We start from the raw sequence: 23,994 nt of genomic DNA, 5'->3' as shown, positions 1-23,994 counted from the left end.
ACATCACCCAAGTCGCTTAGGCCATATTCACACGAACGAGTCGCATCCATGCGGGACCCGTTTTCACAGATCCCTCATAGACTTGTCTATTGAGGGATCCGGCAAAAAAAAATGTCCTATTTATTCACGGTCTGCTGAAAAAAGGGCTTGTGAATAGCCCCATAGGCGTCACGGCCAATTATCCCTGTTGTGTGAATAAGCCCTAAGTAGAAAGTCCACAGTCCACAGTGTAAATGTCTTTTTAATTTGGCAACTAAAAAAAACGATGTCCAAGTAATTGTTTTTATTTATTATACCTGTTAGAGACCTCGATATTGTTGATGTCATTAAAGAGACTCACCATTTTATTATTAATTCCCTATAATCCGAACTAATCTAATATGCGCTTTGCTTAAGATAACTACCGTGTGGTTTTTCAAAAACGTTTAATTGCAAAGTTATGAGCATTATTCTAAATATGCTAATGTGGCTCTAATAGCCAAATAGGAGGGGACTCTTTCTCTTCACTCTGGACAGTGTAATGTTTTCTGTATGATGCTGTCCAATCAGCATACAGCTTCTCCCCCCTTCCCTGCCCAGCAACACAGCGTGATCATATAGTATACAGCTTCCATTCCTGACTGTGTATTCAACTGGTGATATCTCCGGTTTCACACTAGAACTGCGATCCTGGTGTCATATGAAAGATTAGATCTCCTCTTTCATATGACACCAGAGCCGTTCTAGGTAGTCCACAGCCCGAGATATGGCTGTTTTGAAGTGATCCCCCTTCCCTCCATACTGTGTAAATATTGTGGTGGTTACAGCACCCAGATTAGGCGGGATTCACACGACCGGGTCGGGTCCGAGCCCGAGTGCCGGCCGGTAAAATCGGCCATTCTGCCCGGCCGGTTTGCATAAAGTTATGCATCCGTGCCGGGCCGGGCAGATCCGGACAGTGACATCAGCGGCAGCTCCTGAAGGGGAATCCCCATGTGTTCGGGGATTCCGCTTCAGGAGTTTCCCCTGATGTCACTGCCCAGATATGGACAGAGACATCAAGCGCTCTGTCCAGGAGCGGAATCCCCGAACACACGGGGATTCCGCTCCTTCAAGGAGCTAAAGTGCGGCTAGCACATAGCAGAGCGGGGAGATACCTCCCCGCTCTGCTATAGTGGCGTCGCTGCAGTAGTAGCAGCCGCAGCAGCTGCTGCTACTAGCGGCGCCATCTAAGGTGTCGCCGAGCCAGGGTGCTTTTAACAAGCAGGGGAAGGGAGCCAGCGCAGCGCTCCCTCCACCTGCTGCACACCCCGGCCCTGCAACACAGTGTGCAGCGATGCCATTCGTCAGAATGGCATCAACTCCTCCTCCTCACATGCACTCTGCGCTGTGAGGAGGAGGAGATAGAGCGCAAGCCACGGGAAACCCGGCCATCACTCGGAACACATTCCGGTGATGGCCGTGTAATACCCGGCCCCATAGACTTCTATGGGAGCCGGGCGGCCGGGTGCCCGGGCAAAGATAGAGCATGTCCTATTTTTTGACGGCCGGATTTTCCGGCCGTCAAAAAATCGGTCGTGTGAATAGCCCCATTAGGGGTCTATCATTCCTAATGCAGCCGGGTGCCGGCCGATTTATGAACGGCCGGCACCCGGACTGGAAACCCTGCCGTGTGAATGAGGCCTTAGTGTTACTGGTCATAAAATTGTATGTATTCAAAGAAGATCTGTCATCCGTTTATTAATTCCCTATCTCCTAACGAATAGGCACTTTGCTGATAACTACAGTGTAATTTTTTTCCCCAGAAACGTTTATTTGCAAAGTTAAGAGCATTTTTCTATATATGCTAATGTGGCTCTAATAGCCAAATAGGAGGTTACTCTTTCTTTTCACTCCGGGAGGTGTAAGGTTTTCTGTATGACATTGTCCAATCAGCATACAGCTTCCCTGCCCAGCCTGATCTTATAGTATACAGCTTCCATTACCAACTGGAGATATGTCCGGTTGTTTCACAGCTAGAACTCCTGGTGTATGAAAGATTAGAATCTCCTCTTTCATATGCCACCAGAACCACTGTTCTAGGTGGTCCACAGCCCGAGATATGGCTGTTTTAAGTGATCCCCCTTCCCTCCCGCCTCAGTCTCTCACACTGTGTGAAGCAGCGTGATGCTGATAGGACAGTGTCAGAGGCTGTGAGGTAGCTCCACCTCAGGAGAATCGCTGGTGTTGACGCCCATTTGTCAAGTATAGGCTCATCTGCATATTTAGAAAAAAGCTCATAACTATTAAAATAATGTTTTGGGACGCAATTTTCACTAGCATGATCAGTGTGACCGTGCCTATTTAGATTAGCTAGAAGATTGGGCATTACTAAACTAGTGACCGATCCTCTTTAACTAGCTGTCAGTTTTGATGTGCAGTATAGAGCAAAAAATAAGTAGCTGCCGGTGTTTATAAAAGGTTTAAAGGGAACCAATCACCAGCATTTCACCTATTGAACTCCGTTATCGCCTCTGACCATAAATAATAGTCTGCAAACATTTTGCGCCTTTTATGGTAATAATCCGGCAGTCTCGTTCGTTCGTTCGTTCTTCTTATGCCCACCCACCACCGAAATCTGGCCCATCCTGAATGCTGTCAATCAAAAGTAAGGAGGTGGGATTAACTCGAAAGGCTTGAGGAATGAAGATGACTCTTATGCTCATTACCATATGGCGCGGGAACACTAAAAAAACTGAATACTAAAGGTACAGAGCCAACTTAGAAGATAAATATAGGTTACATACAAATGATTTTCCACCCACTTCCACCAGGTATTGCTGGTTTAATAGATGAAATGCTGGTGACCGGTTCCCTTTAAGTAAAGGATGAAATGTTTGTGTATTCTACAGTAGTTGCTCCATGGCCAGAGAGAAGGCTATGCAAGCAAATGTACAATTTCTATTCAGAATACTATATAGAGACCTTTATACATTTAACAATGGACACATTTTGGGCCTATCAAAGAGGAACTGTCACCTGTTCAAAAAACGGTTAGATTGCCGACACCTCACAGATTCTTTCATGGATACTTTTTTTTTCTTTTCTCCTAGCCCCCAACGTCCCTCAGACATGTGCCGATATGCAAATTAAACCTTTGACTGTCAAGTGGGCGGTTACCCCATGGTAAGTGAATGGTATTCACTGCCCACTTGACAGTCCAAGGCCTCATTTGCATATCGGGCACCAAAACTAATGGTACCAATACCTCAGACGTGGTGGGGGCTAGAAAAAAAATAAGCGCCAGAATCTGTGAGGCGCTGGTAAACTTGGCAGAGATGTCAGAAGCAGTTTTTTTTTTTTTTGCCTGTGACGGGTCGTCTTTAAAGGGCGTTTCAACATTTTCAATAAAGTTAGGCTGGGTTCACACACCCTATTTACGGACGTAATTCGGGCGGTTTAGCCCCGAATTACGTCCGAAAATACGGCTCCAATGCGTCGGCACACATCTGCCCATTCATTTGAATGGGTTTTATGATGTACTGTGCCAACGGTCGTTTTTTTTACGCGCCGCTGTCAAAAGATGGCGCGTAAAATAGACGCCCGTGTCAAAGAAGTCTCACTTCTTGAGACGTAATTGGAGCCGGTTTAAATTGACTCAATGGAAAAACAGCTCCAATTATGTCCGTAATGGACGCAGCGAAAAGCGCCTGCACGTGCCATTACGTCTGAAATTACGGAGCTGTTTTCTCCTGAAAACCGCTCCGTAATTTCAGCCGTAACGCAAGGCTGCCGTGTGAACATACCCTTACTGTGATCCCCAGTTTGTTGTTTTTTTTTTGCTTCATCCAACGCATCACTGCGGCAGCCGATCACTGCCCACAGTGATCATTTTGTCATTGCTGCAACCTAGTTAACAAAGTCCGGTCGGGGACTAAAGAAAAGGGGATTTGAGTGTCACTCCATTTTTATTTTTTTAAAATTAATTTTAAGCATTCATTTTGGTTTTTAAAAAAGTAGGTGCTGTTCTCTTTAAAAAAACAAACAAAAAAAAAAAACCAGAAATAAAACAAAACCTTTTCTTTGTGTGTAATTGATCAGGTAAGTGGATGTCCTTGATAGGTCAATGATGTCTGGCTTCATTCCAGTGCTAAACCTCATAAATAGCGTTTATAAATAGTCTTAATGTCCTAGCAGATTAGTCTTTCTATTTAGCTGGCAAATTTATAGATTTTGTATTGTCATTTAAAAATAAAAAATTAAGAGTTTTTTTGCCGACTTATTCAGCCAGCCATCATTTTTTTTATTTATTTTTTGTACACTGTTGAGAATAGGTTTTTGGCATAAAAAAGTTGCAAACTGCACAAATGTCACAATTTGCAGGAAAAATGCCGACTGGAGTAGCTGAAGTTAAATTTGACTTTCTGGCGTATGGACGGCCAGAGATAAATTTGGGGCATTTTTACTCCAGCTCTCCTCATAATAAGGCTAGATTCACATGTGCGTTTTGCGCGTGCAAAAGGTCCATAAAAGCTCCGTGTGTCAGCTGCGTATGATGCGTGGCTGCGTAATTTTCGTGCAGCCGCCATCATTATGACAGTTTTTATGTTTGTAAACCGAAAAGCACGTGGTGCTTTTCTGTTTTCATTCATAGTTTTGACTACTGTAGCGCACATCACGAGCGGCATACGGCAGTGCGTCCCTGTGCCGTGCGCGGTTTTCACGCAGCCATTGACTTCAATGAGTTTGTGATGCGCAAAAAACTGGCAAATATAGGACATGTCGTGAGTTTTACACACGCTGCGTGAAAATCACGGACAGTCTGAACGGTCCCATTGACTAACGTAGGTCCGTGTGAGGCGCATGAAAATCGTATTATACGTTCGTCTGAATAAGCCCTAAGACTGGAGTATGAAAGCCAGTGATTAAGTCTCCCCCGCTGTGTTGATCAAGTCCTTCCACCTGTGAGAGAAGGGAAAGAATAGGGGCGATTTCCAGAGTGCTGCGTCACATACAACGCTGCCCAGCGCCAGTCCGTTGTATGAGTCGCGGCTTGCTGAGGAGACCCGGTTAGGTGAGTGTACTTTTATTATTTTTATTTTGTCGATAGGGGGTGGGGGTAGTGTAGATAGTTGTGGCACGGTACTGCACATAGCCCCCTACCTTTTTGTATGCCCCACAGAGAGAAATCAATGCCAATCACTAGTTTTCTAGGAAGCGGTGGCCCTACCCACATGTTAATCTACACCTTTTTGGCGGGGGCACTCAAGAAGCTCAAAGTTTTCAACGAAAAGCACTTTGCGACTTTTTGGATACTGGCAATGGCTATTCAGGGAGTGATTTATGGCTGAATTGTTACAATGGGCCCAAAAATTAGCAGTGTTTTCACAGAAATTCCCTAATAACTGAATCCGTTTCCGAGTGCCTGCTATTCCTGGCTGGATTCACACGTCGCGGTCAAAATGCCATTTTGTTTTCTTTTTTTGCTGCGGTCGCTGCAAAACAAAAAACACGTTTTAATGAACCCAGCCTTCGTGTGTAAAAGAGCCAATTATTGTACTTCAGGGGCCACTCTGAGAACTTGTTATAGAAGGCACCGAAGAGTTCGGTGCAAGTAGTAAGTAAATGTGAAGAGGCTGCATGGCTATGTATATACACAATTGTGTTCTGCCAGGTACTCGCCATGAGGCGACAAATTCTCTGCTTGTCAAGATGGTGGCTACCATCTACAGTGAGCCCATTTGATAGACGAGGCCGGGCATGTGCCGTCTTTGACCCGCTTTTCTTTCTATAGTGTTTTGAGGGGCAGAGCCAGGAGCCGTGAGTGGCAGCAATGAGTGGCGTCGGATGCAGCCTGCGTGTCAGCACGATGCCGTGTGCTTGCTGCTTCTCCGTCCCACAGAGGGGGAGGGATGAGAGAAACTCTGTATCGCTGGGTAGCCGGATTTCTGCTTGTGATGCAGGATCACGTGGTGCGCGCTTACCTTGACTAGTCAACTTGTTGTTTTTTCTCTTCTCATTTGTGTCTGTGTTGCTGCCGTGCTCCGCTAATAAATAGACAAAGAAATGAATATTCATAAGAGTATGCCGAGGCAAGTGTCTGCTGTGAGTAACCTGTGTTTCCCAGAGATCAGACGTTGTTTCTGTTTTCCTTGTACAGTATTGCTGCAGCACGGCGCTGATCCGAACATCCGGAACACCGATGGAAAATCAGCCCTGGACCTGGCTGATCCCTCAGCAAAAGCGGTCCTTACCGGTAAGAGAAGCCCTCCTAATCCCGCTCCTAGTAGCTTTGTCTTAACGGTATATTGGATGTCTATTCTCTTCTGCATACTTCAAGCTGTTCTCTCTCTTTTTTACCTCATGATTTTATATGCCATGACTCAAATCGGTCATTGTTAACCCTTGTTGACCAAGTTGGTTATTTTTAGCAATTTAATGCTGTTTCTCATTAAATAGTAAAGGTGGACATTTTTTATTTCTGACGTTTAGGTAATGGACTTGTCAATAATCCATTTCTACCGAATTGTTGCATTTTCTTGACCGTTTTTTTTTTCTAGAACGAATGCAGAGTGGTTTATATGTGGCGTAAGGCACTGCCAGGTCCTGTTCTTACATTCACCAATCACCGCCCTGGGATTAATGCCTTGTGTCTTCTGCCTCTGGTCTACTCTTATTTCTGCTTCCCTACATTCAAAAAAATATCAATTGAAATGTATAGGAAAGCTTTGGCATGGCTGGTCTGGGTTCCCTATTTGTGTGGCCTGTGCTGTCCAGCATCCGTCGTTCTGGGGAATGCACAACCCTTTTCCCCATCCTGAGCAATTTGTCACCAAGGATATCAAAAGCATATTAGAAAGTGAGCAAAGCATTCAGGATGTGCGGCGTGGCCGGAGGGAGAAGACAAATGTATGTTCCCGAGCAGACTGTCTAGTGACGCTGGGCATATGATTGTGTGGTTTATATGCTGCTATTGGCTGTGATAAATAGCAGCAATTGCGCTGCCACCTGCCGTGCTTCATGTGGCAGCCCAGGAAAACTTCTCTTTAGCAGAGCGTATTTTATGGCTACACCGGGCAGCACAGCGAGTCCTGAACAGACCTTTCTAAGAGGCTGGGTGATCGAGCGGAGACCAGACATTGTGCACATCCACTTTTTATTCAGTTTGGTGGCTCTTTAGTGTCCTCCCATGTCATGGGTGTCTGAAAAGGTTTCATTTACATGTAAATCTAAAGTTCTGCCAACAATAGATACAGTGATGAGTGCTATTGTACATCTAAGGGAATACCGAACCTTCCTCCAGGTTGTGTACCGCTGACCTGGAATTTCATAGATTGCAGGACTGCTCGACAAACCTTATTCTGTCTCCATAAAGTGCCAGTCAGTGTGCCCCATACCGTGCCAGCCAAAACACTGATTCAGAGGACACTTTGTTCCTGTCTTTTTGCCGTTCCATGTGGTGTCATGATGCCCATTCTACATTTACTATTTTACATTCGCTTCAACAGAGATTAAAGTAATAATGGATCGATGTCATGGATAACCTACAGATGTTGATGCTAAGGATGTTATTGCCATTGTGGTTCTGGTCCCCTGAATGTTCCATCTCTGCTGGAGTACATTGCAATCCTTCCAGGACAGGTGTTCAGGTTTTTCGTTCTATCTTGAATGTATGGCACGGGTATCCTTCCTGCTATCAACATAACTCGATTTTAAGTAGCTTGCTTTCAATTACTGTCAGGAAAGCAATTGATTTTGGCTCCCCAGCGCACATACGATTGATGGGGTTGGTTTGAAAAGCTGCATTGTTGACATCTAAGCAATTAACTGTGGGTAGTCTGTAACGCTGCACAAAAGATTGGCATTCACCTTCATTGTGTGCAATGATTATCTGCTTTAGATAATGGGTAACTGGCGGCCATGTTTGATAGGTGCCGACTGCAAGATCTTATGGATCGTTGCTGTAAATATATTTCTGCTTTTAGTCTTTGTCAGGGTGAAGTAAAACAAAGCTGTTGAGCTGGAAAATCGGAGCTCGATATTTAACCTATAACAACTTTGAAGGATCACTAAACCCAACATTTAAACTGGTTTGTATGAATTGTCTGACTTCGTTCACAGATGAGTATCAGAAGAAGATATCGGAGATAAAGGCTTCACTGTGTAGAGATTTTCATCCTGCGTGTTACCAGCCAGACCATCAGATCCTTTTTATTTATTTATTTTTTTGCTGCCTGAACTGGCTGATAATACTGATAAAGTACAAACGGTACGCCATTGCTTTTGCAGCATAATATCATTTATATATTTGTTACAGCTTTGTGGGGCTGCTAATGTAAACGTGGCTACAATGACTAGTGCCATAATGTAAAACACGCATTAAATGCTCTTGGCAAATAATCCTGCTGTTGGGTAATGAGCGAAGCCAACCCCCTGCTCATTTATTAGTCTTGAGCAATGCTTCGAGAACTGATGTAAAAAGTGTGTGTGTGTGTGTGTGTGTGTGTGTGTGTGTGTGTGTAAAAATCCACATGCTTCTGCCTTCATGTCTTCACACAGAACTTTTCACGCATATGCTCAGCAGAGCCAAACATGTAAGTCAATGGATGTGTCAGGGACGATTATCCCACCCAGGCTTTATTCACATGTATGCATTATGGCTCTGCATGAGAGCCATATATTTGGTGGGAAAATACAGTGTACACACCTTGTATTTAAAGAGACTCTGTCACCACATTATAAGTGCCCCATCTCCTACATAAGGTGATGGGCGCTGTAATGTAGGTGACAGCAGTGCTTTTTATTTAAAAAAAAACCAATCTATTTTTACCACTTTATTAGCGTTTTTAGATTTATGCTAATGAGTTGCTTAATGCCCAAGTGGGCGTACTTTCACTTTTAGACCAAGTGGGTGTTGTACAGAGGAGTGTATGACGCTGACCAATCAGCCTCATACACTTCTCTCCATTCATTTACACAGCGCATAGGGATCCTGCTAGATCCTTATGTGCTGTCTTATACTAACACATTAACAATACTGGTGTTTAGACAGTGAATAGACATTCCATGGGATGTCTATTCACAATCTCTGCACTTCGTTACTCTGTCTGTGGTAGTTACAGCAGAGGAAGAGTGATCTCGTAACCTGTCATTTACCGCGTAATCTCGCAAGATTACGCGGTAAATGACAGGTTACGAGATCACGCTTCCTCTGCTGTAACTACCATAGAAACAGTAACGAAGTGCAGAGATTGTGAATAGACATCCCATGGCATGTCTATTCACTGTCTAAACACCAGTATTGTTAATGTGTTAGTATAAGACAGCACATAAGGATCTAGCAGGATCCCTATGCGCTGTGTAAATGAATGGAGAGGAGTGCATGAGGCTGATTGGTCAGCGTCATACACTCCCCTGTACAACACCCACTTGGTCTAAAAGTGAAAGTACGCCCACTTGGGCATTAAGCAACTCATTAGCATAAATCTAAAAACGCTAATAAAGTGGTAAAAATAGATTGTTTTTTTTAAAATAAAAAGCACTGCTGTCACCTACATTACAGCGCCCATCTCCTTATGTAGGAGATGGGGCACTTATAATGTGGTGACAGAGTCTCTTTAACCAACAGAGGATTTTATTAGGTTTTGTTATCAATACAAAATAACTCTTTAAAGTAAAACACTTACATTTTTTACCCCATCTTGGAGTCCATGGACAGTGAGATGATATCTCTGTCCTTACTTTAGGTCTTGGGTATAATGTTGTGTTCACCTTGTGAGATGGAGTAGAGCTTCTATTGTCTATACTGTCATATAGGCAGAGATTAGCATTGCCTCCCTGTCACTGAATATGCGACCCTAGGTAACAGCAGCATATTACAGGGACAGGTTTGCTCTAAAAATATTGTGCGGTTTGCCTAACAGAAGCAATCAAAGAATACACTGGACGCCTAGTTGTCATAGCCTCCGCCGCCTTTGTCACAGTGATGGCTGCTGTGTATTTGTATAGACCGTGAATCACCACGAAGAGGGACGGGGGAGCCTATGATAACGAAGTCTGGTGTATTCTTTAATCGCTCCTGGTAGTCAAACTGCACAATGTATTTATTTTTTGTGTGCTGTTTTGGCTAATGGGGGAACAGACCAGTTTCCACCTATAAGTTTGCTGGTTTTCTTAATGTCAAAGTGGAAACCAATCTGTGCTCTGGTGTACATTCTTCACAGTTCTTCAACGTAACATAATTCAATGCAAAACTATTAATTCCCTTTGTTATGAACACAAATGATATGGGACATTTGTTCCACCAGTAATACAACTAGTGAAATGGATATTACTGTTGTGCAGTCAAGGTGAATCAAGTCATTTCAAGCATACCCAGCACTTTCTCATCCCTTGAATAAAACTTCTTCTATTTTTGGATTTCCAGCATATAAAATCCACAATTTGCCGTGGCAGTGCCCAACTATCTCTTCAGATGGCCGGATACTAGATCGTACCCGGCTCTTCCCGATACCCCTGGTGGCGGTGGGTATCGGGGTAATAATGGGGGGAGGGTTGTGCTAGCCTTTTTACTGGCTAACACTAAGCCCCGCCATAGTAATGGACGTCGTCAAACAGACAACTGCCGTAACTAAGGTGCTAATAAAGTATTAAAATACAGACATCTAAAAAAACCTTTTTATATTGAAATAAAAACACCCTCACACAGCCCTCTTGGACCATTTTATTTCAACTAATGATAAAAAAAAAAAAATAGATCTGTGGAGTTCTACCGGTCCAGCAGTACCTGCAAAACAAAAAATACTAGTATGAAAAATAAAAAAAGCTTATGCCGCTGCAGCTCATCAAAACCCCCCCTACATGCTGCCGCTTCTAACAAGCCCCCCCCCAAAACATGCAGTTGCTCAGCAGACACTCCCCACACACAGAAACCCCTCCCAAACATGCATCTGCTACCCACCCACACACCATCCCCCCCCCCCCAGACATGCATGCGCTACACAAACACACTCACCTGCCAAATCCTACCACACCAGACACCCCCCCAATAACTTACCTGCTGCCTCCGCTTCTCTTCTGCAGTCAGCTCTGTATTCCCAGAAGCTGCGGCCGGAAGTAGTCATAATACTCTCCGGCAGCGGCCTCCTGTCTCCAATAAAATGTTGCCGGCTTTCCCCCTAGTAACGTTGTCTGGTTGAACTGCGCATGCAACACAGCCTGCACAGTACACAGTTAGGAAGGCACAAGCATAGGAGATGGGGTCGGCTCCTGTCCCTACTGTCCTATACCCTGTAAAGCATCGGATTCAATATATAAAGGTAGCCCTCTATAAAAAGGAAAAGTATTAATAAAAAAATAAAATAAAATGTTTAGGGGACCAAATAAATAAAATAGTAATAATATATAAAAATAAAAAATAAATATTTCATGACACCTCTCCTTGATGGAACTCCCAACAGACGCTCTGAACGCTCATATGATCAAAGTCTTATATATAGATATAATCTACATAACTTTAACTATATTGTATTACTTCTCGTTCTGGTCCTAGGTAAAAGCATGTATTCGGCCTCATGCACACGGCCGTGCCCGTAATCACGGCCCGCGATTGCAGGCACGGCCGACGGCCGCAGCCCGCATTTTCGGGTCGTTCTCCCATGCAAAGATGGGAGCACAGCCCGTAAAATATGAAAAATAGGACATTCTCCATAATTCCCGACAGTTTTACGTAGGGCTGGGCAATTTTGCCCAAAAAAAAAAATCTAGATATATATTTTTTTTTCAACATTTTGAGCGTGTTTTGATTTGAATCTCGATTTTTTTATTTAACAGGAATACCAAGAGAATTGAATAAATCTTTATATAAATAACTTTTTTAAAATATATTGCTATAATTATTGTACGGAACTTCACAACTTTTAACCTCTGCAAATACTTTATTTTTATCATAAATACAATTGGGAAAATTTATATCTAATTGATTATAACTTCTGTGTTCCCCGTCAGGGAACAGGTTAAAGAGGCTCTGTCACCACATTATAAGTGCCCTATCTCCTACATAAGGAGATTGGCGCTATAATGTAGATGACAGCAATGATTTTTATTTTAAAAAAACTATCTGTTTTCACCACTTTATTAGCAATTTTAGATTTATGCTAATGAGTTGCTTAATGCCCAATTGGGCGTGTTTTTACTTTAGACCAAGTGGGCGTTGTACAGAGGAGTGTATGACGCTGACCAATCCGCATCATACACTCCTCTCCATTCATTCATTTTGTCAGCGCATAGGGATTCTTTTTAGATCGCTATGCGCTGTCTTATACTGACACATTAACAATACTGAAGTGTTTAGACAGTGAATAGACATTCCACGGGATGTCTATTCACAATCTCTGCACTTCGTTACTCTGTGGTAGTTACAGCAGAGGAAGCGTGATCTCGCGAGATTACGCGGTAAATGACCGGTTACAACGAGATTACGCTTCCTCTGCTGTAACTACCATAGAAACCGTAACGAAGTGCAGAGATTGTGAATAGACATCCCGTCACCACCTCAGCCGGTCTCCGACATTGCCGGATTCACACGACCGTGATTGGACTGTGAAAAATTGTCCGTGTGTAAGCTGGATTTCACGGCCCGATCATGGTACGTGTGAACGTGACTCCTGGCATCAGTCATTTAGGCTCCAGTCACACGAAGGTGAAAAGAAAACGGCCATTAAAAAACGGACCATTGATCAGTTTTTAATGGCCGTTTTGCATCTGTGTCATCCATTTCCAGTCCGTCTTTCATGGCCGTAAAAAAAAAGAAAATAGTATGGATTTCATTTGTCAGGGTACATAGTGCCCACATATAGTGACATAGTGCCCACATGGTGCCACAGTGTTGATCGTACCCCACCTTGTAGATCGCACCCCCCTTCCTTGTTGATCGCACCGCTGTAGCTGTTACTAGGAGCTTAATCCCTGGCCAGTGGTTGTCGTTGCTTTGGCCGGGGATTCAGCTCCTAGTGGGCGCTACGATCTATCGGGGGGGGGGGGGGGGTTGAGGTGTGATCTGCAAGGGGGGGGTTTTATCCACAGCGGCGTGATCTATAAGGGGGGGTTGTGGTGCGATCTCCAAGGTGGAAGGGGGTGCTATTTACAGTGGGAACCCAGCCTTATAGTTTGGAGCGGCATTTACAATTCTGCTGGGTAACCGTCGATAAGCTTGTTAATAGGCACATACCTTTATAGCTCCATGAGATATGAGAGCGGCCGTGCATTAACCCCTTAAGGACGCAGCCTAGTTTGGGCCTTAAGGCTCAGAGCCCATTTTTCAAATCTGACATATTTCACTTTATGTGGTAATAACGTCGGAATGCTTAAACCTATCCAAGCGATTCTGAGATTGTTTTCTCGTGACACTTTGGGCTTCATGTTCGTGGTAAAATTTGGTCGATATATTCAGTCTTTATTTGTGAAAAATTGCAAAATTTAGAGAAAATTTACAAAAAATAGCATTTTTCAGAATTTAAATGCATCTGCTTGAAAAACAGACGGTTATACCACCCAAAATAGTTACTAGTTCACATTTCCCATATGTCTACTTAAGATTGGCATCGTTTTTTGAACATTATTTTATTTTTCTTGGACGTTACAAGGTTTAGAACATAAACAGCAATTTCTCATATTCTTAAGAAAATTTCAAAAGCCTTTTTTTGAAGGTGCCAGTTCAGTTCTGAAGTGGATTTGAGGGGCCTATATTAGAAACCCCCATAAAACACCCCATTTTAAAAACTAGACCCCTCAAAGTATTCAAAACAGCATATAGAAAGTTTTTTAACCCTTCAGGCATTTCACAGGAATTAAAGCAAAGTGGAAATGAAATTTGCAAATTTCATTTTTTCTGCTGAATTTCAATTTTATTCAATTTTTTTTTAGTAACAGAGAAGGTTTTACCAGAGAAACACTACTAAATATGTATTGTCCAGATTCTGCAGTTTTTAGAAATGTCCCACATGTGGCCCTACTGCGCTCGTGGACTAAAACACAAGCCCTAGAAGCAAAGAAGCACCTAGTGCATTTTGAGGCCTCTTTTTTATTAGAATATATTTTAGGCAGCATGCCAGGTTTGAAGAGGTGTTGATGTATCAAAACAATGGAAACCCACCAGAAGTGACCCCATTTTGGAAATTACACCCCTCAAGGAATTCATTTATGGTTTTTGTTATCATTTTGACCGCACAGTTTTTTCACAGCACCTATTTGAATTGGGCTGTGAAATGAAAAAAATGATATTTTTTCCAATAAGATGTCATTTTTGATCAAATTTTCTTATTTTCACAGGGAACAACATACCCCATTTTGTTGCCCAATTTGTCCTTAGTGCGGCAATACCCCATTTGTGGTGATAAACTGCCGTTTGGGCCCATGGGAGGGCTCAGAAGGAAAGGAGCGCTATGTGTTTGTTGGAGTCCAGATTTTGCTGGATTGGTTTTCGGGTGCCATGTCGCATTTGCAGAGCCCCAGAGGTATCAAAGCAATGGAAACCCACCAGAAGTGACCCCATTTTGGAAACTACACCCCTCAAGGAATTCATTTATGGTTTTTGTTATCATTTTGACCGCACAGGTTTTTCACAGCACCTATTTGAATTGGGCTGTGAAATGAAAAAAATGATATTTTTTCCAATAAGATGTCATTTTTGATCAAAATTTCTTATTTTCACAAGGAACAACATACCCCATTTTGTTGCCCAATTTGTCCTTAGTGCGGCAATACCCCACTTGTGGTGATAAACTGCCCTTTGGGCCCATGGGAGGGCTCAGAAGGAAAGGACCACCATTTGGCCTACTGGAGCTTTTCTGGTGCTAAGTCATGTGTGCAGAAGCCCCTGAGGTACCAGTACAGTTGAAACCCCCGAGAAGTGACCCCATTTTAAAAACTACACCCCTTAAGACATTCATCTAGAGGTGTAGTGAGCATTTTGACCCCACAGGTACTGTGTAAAAGATAATGCGCAGCAGATGGTGCAGTGTGAGATTTTCAATTTTATATATGTATATGCCATTTTAGTGTCCAATATAGTGTGCCCAGCATGCGCCACCGGAGATATACACCCCTTAAATTGTAATGTGGGTTCTCCTGGGTACGACAATACCCTACATGTGGCTGTTATCAGCTGCCTGGGCATACGGCAGGGCTCAGAAGGGAAAGATGAGGGGGGTAAGCTGTGCGGAGTGCATCAGGGTAAATTAAAAATCAAGGGATGTATGATACATTTTAAAACAATCTTTTATACAGAGCCCTGGTTTTTCGGGACACGTGTCACATTGGTATATTGTGTTCTTCCTTATCCCCCTCTTATAGCAGACTCTGCACCTCTTTTGACTCTTTCCCTTTCCACCGGTTTGGGGACCTTCTCCTGGAAAGTGTTGCCCTGGTACGATGCGTGTGGCCTCGCTTCCAGAAGTACTGGGTGCCCCCCCTTCCTGGTCCCTAAAGATTAGATCTTGAAATTCCAGGAAAGTTCCCCTCTGGCCTGCACATCGACGTAGCACATACGCATTGTACAAAGCCATCTGTATGATGTGCCCGGCCAGCTTCTTATACCACACCGCATGGCGCTGTAGGGCTTCAGGACTTGATTTGACAAGTCCATCCCTCCCATGTACCTATTGTAGTCCAGGATGCAGTCTGGTTTGGGGGTGGCCTTTCCTTCATATATCCTAAACCTGTAGGTATACCCTGATGCACTCTCGCACAGCTTATACATCTTCACGCCATACCTTGCCCTCTTACCTGGCAGGTACTGGCGGAATTGAACCCTCCCTTTAAAATGTACCAGGGACTCATCAATAGAAAAACACTTCTCGGGGGTGTATGCTTGGGAAAACCGGGCACTGAAACGGTCTAATAGGGGTCTCCGTTTATACAAACGGTCAAAACTGGGGTCATCTCGGGGTGGGCACGGCTCATTATCAGTATAATGTAAGAAGCGAAGTATTGCCTCATTTATTTATTTTTTTAGGTTCCAGTTCATTTCTGAAGTTGCTTTGAGGGGCCCATATATTAAAAACCCCTATCAAACACCCCATTTTAGAAACTAGACCCCTCAAAGTATTCACAACAGCATTTAGAAAGTTTATGAACCCTTTAGGTGTTTCACAGAAATTTAGAGCAAAGTAGAGGTGAAATTTACTCTTTTTATACCATTTTTTTTATAACACAAAAGGATTTATCAGAGAAACACAAATTAATACTTATTGCCCAGATTCTGCAGTTTAGAGAAATATCCCACATGTGGCCCTTGGGCGGTAATGGACTGAAGCACCGGCCTCCGAAGCAAAGGAGCACCTAGCGGATTTTGAGCCCTCTTTTTTATTAGGCACCATGTCCGGTTTGAAGAGGTCTTGTGGTGCCAAAACAGTGGAAACCCCCGAAAAGTGACCCCAATTTGGAAACTAGACCCCTTAAGGAATGCATTGTAGTTTTCTTGGGGTGCATGCGGCTTTTTGATAAGTTTTTATTCTATTTTTAGGTGGCGTGGTGACTAATAAACAGCAATTCTACTATTGTTTTTGTATACTTTTTTTTTTACAGCGTTCACCGTGCGCTATAAATGACATATTCACTTTATTCTGCGGGGCGATACGATTACGGCGATACCAGATGTTTATAGGTTTTTTTTATGTCTTATGGCGTTTGCACAATAAAATACGTTTTGTAAACAATCATTCACTTTTTGTGTTGCCTTATTCTAAGAGCCAGAACGTTTTTTTATTTTTCAATCAATAAAGCCGTGCGAGGACTTATTTTTTGCGTAACGAACTGTAGTTTCGATCAGTACCATTTTTAGGTACATGCGACTTTTTGATCTCTTTTTATTCCATTTTTTGGGAGGTGAAGTGACCAAACAATTGTGATTGTGGTACGGTTTATTAATATTTTTTTTTACGGCGTTCACCGTGCGGGATAAATAACAAAATAATTTTGTAGTTCAGGCCGTTACGGACGCGGCGATACCAATTATGTATAGTTTATTTGTTTGTTTATATATTTTTATTAATAATAAAGGACTGATAAGGGAAAAAGTGGGACTTTTACTTTTATTACTTTTAAAACTTTTATTTTCTTATTTTTACACATCTTTTTTTAACTTTTTTTTTACTTTATTACTTTGTCCCACTAGGGGACATGAGGGCAGGAGGCCCTGATCGCTATTCTAATACACTGCACTACATGCGTAGTGCAGTGTATTAGAACTGTCAGCTACTCACTGACAGCAAGCATAGTGGGTCCTGACGTTGTCAGGACCCACTAGGCTTCCGTCTATGGCATAGCCGGACGCCATTGTTTGGTGTCCGGTTGCCATAGTCACCATCGCCGGCCGCTATCGCGTAGCAGGCCGGCGATGGCAGCTTAACCCCTAAAAAGCCGCGATCTCTATAGAACGCGGCTTTTAAGGGGTTAATCAGCGGGGACACAGCGATCGGTCCCCGCTGTAGGAGCTGTGACAGCTGCTGAACAAGACAGCAGCGTCACAGCTCCTGTATGTGTCGGGAGGACGGCCGAAACGGCCGTTACTCCCGAGACGTACTATTACGGCATGGAGCGCGAACGATACAGCTGCCATGACGTAATAGTACGTCAAGGAGCGGGAAGGGGTTAAAAACTTACCTGAGACCAACTGTTATAATAAATAAATAAAATATAAAAAGCATGCCTTTTCAGCTACTTTTTAGCAGAGGGTATGTGGGAAAAAAAAACATACCTCCTTTAAAGTGTTTGGTGTATTCCTGTCTTTAGCAGGCGCTGGAAGGATTGTGACAGGAGAGAAATAATAGAATCAAATATAGAAATCTTGGAGTACCAGCGTTTACAGCATTCAGTTGTTAGCCGCTTGTAACTGACACACAGGCCTTTTGACGATAAGCGTTTCCAGATGCTTGCCGCTTCTCTGATAAGTCTGGCCTTGAGTTGTGCAATAGCTCAACCCCCCTAAGGTGAGCGCATAAGCTTCAAAACACACACATCTGTGTAGAAAAGAGTATTACCCTATGAGGCATGGTGCATTTTTATTTCTTTCCCTTTCTAGTCCATTCTTCTTCCTCAATGTTGCTAGCTCTTAAAGATGAGCATCTAGGTATGGAAGTGTCATGAAACAAGTTATTGACAAGTTACCAGACTGTAGAATGACAGACCACTGCAAAAATGAAGAAACTTTGTTTTTCTCATGATGTTGGACAGTTCTCATAAATCAGCCAGAAAGTGCTAAATTGCTGGAAATTGTCAGAGCGAAGAAATGATGGACTGTGCCTTGTGAAGCAAAGCTGAAGCAGCCTTTTCACAGCATCTTGTAAATACGACATTGCACCGCTTTTCAGTTTGTTTACATAATTTAATTTGGTAAAATATTATTTTTAATTTTTTTTATTCGATTTATTCTGTGAAAATGTTGAAGCTGGCCCAAACTGCGCTGACATTGCATCCAATATTTAATCGAGTCATTAGCAGTTGCACCTGTATTGTCCCCCATTTATTAACGAACAGCAAAGACGTAGTCGACTCTGTCTGGGGTCCTTTGAAATAGTCTGCAGTCGCATAACGTCTGCCCCCCACTATGAAACGTTAATTCATAATACATGCAAGTAAAATGGTGTACAATAAATGGAAATATCTCAAGTTCTGTAGTGGTGGGATATTTGAATATATTCTAAAGTAGTGCTGTATCCGAATGAACTCCGAGATTTTAATTTCAATTCACACACAAAATAAATATCTTAATATTCATTTTTCTGTCATACCACAAAAAAGTCTTTGCTATTACCATGATCACCGACTATAAAGTTGCGTACGCCTTTCAAAAAAAATTTAGACGGTAGTTCCATTTTAAAATAAAAAAAATAAAATAGTACACCTTAAAGGAAATATCCACTAAATGTAAATTGATGCTAACCTCCTGTGCTCATGAATTTCTTAATATATCTTGTATAACGGTCAGAGCTCCATTTTGCTGATCCAGAGCTCCAAATTCCCTGCATAGATACAGATTTAAAACACACTGGCTTCCATCACTAGAGGGCGCTTAAAGAGGCTCTGTCACCAGATTAGAAGTCCCTACATAATCTCCTACATAATGTGACCAGCGCTGTAATGTAGATAAGTGTTTTTTTATTTTGAAAAATGATACATTTTGAGCAAGTTATGCACAATTTTAGATTTATGCTAATGACTTTCTTAATAGACAACTGGGCGTGTTTTTACTTTTTTACCAACTGGACGTTGTACAGAGAAGTGTATGACACTGACCAATCGGCGTCATACACTTCTCTCCATTCATTTTTAGCAGTACTCGCAACGCAGTGTGATCTCGTGAGATCACGCTGTGCAGTCACATACTCCCACATAAACTTTACCGAAGTGTCTTGAGAGTGAATAGACATTGCCTCCAGCCAGGACGTGATGTCTATTCACACTCCCGACACTTCGGTAAAGTTTCTTGGAGACATTCCCGGAACTACCGGTGTGTGAATAGACATCGCGTCCTGGCTGGAGGCAATGTTTATTCACTCTTCGGTAAAGTTAATGTGGGAGTATGTGACTGCACTGATCACGAGATCATGCTGTGTTGCGAGTACTGCTAAAAATGAATGGAGAGAAGTGTATGACGCTGATTGGTCAGTGTCATACACTCCTCTGTACAACGCCCAGTTGGTAAAAAAGTAAAAACACGCCCTGTTGTCTATTAAGAAACTAATTAGCATAAATCTAAAATTGTGCATAACTTGCTCAAAATTGATCGTTTTTCAAAAAAAAACAAAACGCTTATCTACATTACAGCGCCGATCAGATTATGTAGGAGATAAGGCGCTTATAATGTGGTGACAGAGCCTCTTTAAAAGCTTACTGCAAACTGTTTATACATTGAATTCAACCCCTCTAGCGGCGGCTGCAGGCAGCCACAATGTTGTCGGCACACAATTTTCTACCTAAAAACATTGATAAAATGTGGCAGTTCATTTTAGGGTATTTTGTTTTATTGGGACAAGGTGTTCTGGTAAAGAGTTAATAATAAAATGTAGAACTAAATCAGCGAAAATCCCACTCTTTGCATACGTCTGGCCTGTAGAAGTCTTTGGAGATGTAGAAGTATAGATGCCTTCCAGGCATATACACAAAATGTTGGCGTTTAAATAATCCACTATTAATTTTAAAGTCCTGCCAAAAGTAGCAACATCTACAAACCAATGGCAAGAATTTCATTTCACTTGTAGAATTTGGCATTGCACATAATTAATTGTTTCAGTTGATATTAGATGCTTCTGTTATGTGAAAAACCACAGCAGCATTTTGGCAGTAGACTGATCTATACATTGAGCATCACCATCAACCCCAACCTTGGGCAGTTTTCTTTAGGAACACTTGGAAAAAGTTTAAGTAACTTATTAATGTAGAAGAAAATGTGGTTTGGTTTCCAAAAGGTCATTGGTAACAAATAAAACTTAAAGGGAACCTGTCACTACGTTTGGAGCTACTAAATTACCAGCATGCCGTTCTACAGCTGGGGTTTATTGTTCCAAACATGGCTACGTCAAAAACGGCCTTTTCGAGAACACGTAGTAAAGTAACTTACAGTTTACGGAGTGGAGACCGGGAGCAGCATGTGGTGCACGCGCATTCTGAACATGAAGCAGAAGACCGTACATTGCACATGCGTAGTGAAGCGAGGTGTACTGTCCACAATGTACTGCCAGACTTCTCTCTCTCTCGTTTAGTGGCTCCAAACCTAGAGACCGGTTCCCTTGAACATGTTCAGGACCACCCACTCTATTTAGGGCGGGTGATCCTGTATCTTCAAGCCTGCGCCACAGTTTAAATATGGCACGGGCTATAGATGGCTGCACAAGCGATTGGCAGCTGAATGTCAGACTGCAGGGGACCCTAGAGAGAAGACAGAAGCGGTTTTCACATACACTGTGCTCAATGAGTGCATGTTGGTCCCAGTGATCATGTGACTGATCACATGCGTGCCATGATGTCGTAATACGAGGCTGCTGCTCGGTCTAACTGGACCCAGCATCTGTGTGCTGTGCATGATTTTCACGCACCCGTTGACTTCAATGGACTATAGGTGCGTGAAAAACACACCAATATAGGACATGCAGTAAAAACGCCTCCACGTATGAACAGCCCCATTGAAATCAATGGGTTTGTGTACTGCTCGTGATTTCCCTGCGCAGCACATGGACGTCTGAATGAGCCGTAATACATTTCCTTTAAAAATAAGAGGGATTTAAAATTTCATGTCTTTTGAAAATGAAAGTAAAAAAAACAAAAAACCTCCTGGTGTCCACAGGACTGAAACATTGTAGCAGCACTGCACATGGGTCTGAACCCCCACCCCCTTGTTTGTCACTTATCTTACCCACTATGAATTACCATCATCTTTTCTTAGTTTATCAACACACCTCTTTATTAACCCATTCCTTTATGGAAACAAACATTCATTACAGTCCTACTGGGCTAGGACTGAAATCCACAAACCATGAAATTATCTTTCCTTGAGGCAAGGTAACATAACCTTGCCTCAAGCAAAAATATGGTGACCAATCTTTATTTAATGAGTGCTACAGGGCATATGCAGCCTGGATTTTTTTTGGTCAGTTTCCAGATGTACAATTACCTTTTTAGTAATGCTGCTCCAACTGTTATGTATTTTACAGTATGAACTGTTGACTTTTTTTTATATATATTTTTTTTTATTTTTATTTTTTACATTTCTTTAAAAAAACAAAACAAAACACAAAAACATAATTGTTAACCCCTTAGTGACCAGCCCATTTTAGGCCTTAATAATGACCAAGCTATTTTATTCGTTTTTCTATAGTCGCATTCAAAGAGCTATAACGTTTTTATTTTTTCGTCTACATAGCTGTATGAGGACTTGTTTTTTTGCGGGATTAGTTTTGCTTTTTAATAGCACCATTTTTGGGTACATATAATTTTTATATTAACTTTTATTAACCTTTTTGGGGGGGATTATAACAAAAACCTGAAATTCCGCCATTGCTCTATGCTTTTTTAAATTGACGCCGTTCACTGTGCGACGTAATTAACATGTTACCTTTATTCTATGGGTCGGTACGATTTACGGCGATACCACATATGTAGAGTTTTTTTTTTATGTTTTACGACTTTTGCACAATAAAAACACTTTTGAACTAAAATTATTTGTTTTTGCATCATCGCTTTCCAAGAGCCGTAATTTTTTTATTTTTCCATCAATGTAGTAATTTTTTGGGCTTGTTTTCTGCGGGACAAGACGTAGTTTTGAATGGTACTGTTTTGGGGTGCATGGGACTTATTGATTCATTTTTATTATGACTTTTTTGGGGGGCAATGGAAAAAAATTGCAATTTCGCCATGGTTTTTGCCTTTTTTTTTTTATGGTGTTCTCCTTGCGGTTTAAATGACATATTAACTTTATTAATGGAGTCATTACGGTCGCGGCGATACCACATATGTGTACTTTTTTTTTTTTTTTTTACACTTTTACTAAATAAAACCACTTTTTATGGAAAAAAAATGATTTTTTTTTTTTTTTTACTGTACTTTTTATTAATAATCTTTTATTTCACTTTGATGACTTATTTTATTAGTCCCACTAGGGGACTTTACTGTGCGATGTTCCGATCGCTGCTATAATGCTTTGGTATACTTCGTATACCAGAGCATTATTGCCTGTCAGTGTAAATCTGACAGGCAATCTGTTAGGACGTGCCTCCGGCGCGTCCTAACAGGCATATGTCCAGGGCAGACCTGGGGGCTTTTATCAAGCCCCCGGCTGCCATGACACCCCATCGGAAACCCGCGATTGCATTCGCTGGCCGCCGATGGGTGACAGAGGGAGCGCACTCCCTTTGTAAACAAAGTTAAATGCCGCGGTCGCTATTGACGGCGGCATTTAACGGGTTAAACGGCCGCGATCGAAGTAAACTTCGATCGCGGGCGTTGGAGCAGGAGCTCAGCTGTCATCAGACAGCAGAGCCCCGGCTCCTGCCTGCACGGGAGACCCGTGCAGGACTTAGACTAGGCTGACGTGAAAAGGCGTCAGCCTAGCCTAAAGCCCATTAGTGACTCACGTGAAAAGGCGTATTGGTGGTCACTAAGGGGTTAAATCTATTTCTGGACATTTTTCTTGCTCATGTTGCTTAGAATAATATTTCCAAAGCTTCTGAATGAAGTAGTCACCCTCAGCATGACTGACTTGTTCCAGCTCTCCGGTCATCCTTAGTTTACGTAGTGTTTCATTCCACCTGCTGTACAAAGTGACTGCTTCTGTAGGAAACCTGTCGCTGCGTATTCATGTAGTACCTCTGTAGTACCGGTTAACTTCGATTTTACAAGGAGAGATGCTCTTTATATGGAGCGACAGGCAAAATATATTTTCTCTTTGGGAAAACAGAATCGGCCAACCCCCCCCCCCCCAACAGAATATGCAGCATTCTTTCAATCTCCTCATATAACCGCCCCAGAAGATTTTTTTTTAGAAAAGATTGTTCCGTAAACACGCTTGGATCATCAAAGTTTTTGTTTTTGTATATGCAGCTAGTAAATCCCTTTTGATCAGTCAGGCAGTGTATTTTCTCATGGCACCTATTAGTTATGGTACCTTAAAGAGGACCGGTCACCAGTTCAGTAAACCTTAGTTCTACCTAGTGTCAGAGGTGCTGTGACACTGGTAGTAAAAAAGAGATTGGAATACAAATTACACTGTCAGAGTTATGAGCCATTCTCTTATTATGCTAATTAGACTATACTAGCCAAAGGGGCAATACCGCTGAGGTTTTACTGGGGATGGTGTCTGTGTTGTCTGTATAAGAATGTCCTATCGGCGCCATACAGCTTCTCGCCTTCCCTGCACAGCGTGATCTCCGTTTACGTATTCATTAAACTCCATGAACTTAAATAAATCTGTATTCAGTTTGCTCCACCTAGTGGTGGACTGATTCTGCAGAATTGAGTGCATTTATAAAAAAAGAGATAAGAACA

At 42.3% G+C, this 23,994-nt stretch overlaps 1 protein-coding gene across 5 annotated transcripts in view; it reads left to right on the top strand.

Moving 5' to 3' along the window:
- TNKS (tankyrase) overlaps positions 1 to 23,994 on the top strand; it is a 253,487-nt gene that overhangs the window by 37,715 nt on the left and 191,778 nt on the right. For all 5 annotated transcript variants that reach the window (XM_075862262.1, XM_075862280.1, XM_075862253.1 and 2 more), the window contains exon 3: positions 6,119 to 6,214. In XM_075862262.1, the coding sequence (XP_075718377.1) occupies positions 6,119 to 6,214 (96 nt within the window). The remainder of the gene's footprint in view (positions 1 to 6,118; positions 6,215 to 23,994) is intronic.

Source organism: Rhinoderma darwinii, chromosome 1, assembly GCF_050947455.1.
Source record: "Rhinoderma darwinii isolate aRhiDar2 chromosome 1, aRhiDar2.hap1, whole genome shotgun sequence".
In the NCBI taxonomy this organism is placed as follows: domain Eukaryota; kingdom Metazoa; phylum Chordata; class Amphibia; order Anura; family Rhinodermatidae; genus Rhinoderma; species Rhinoderma darwinii.
This window is presented reverse-complemented; position numbering and strand designations above follow the sequence as displayed.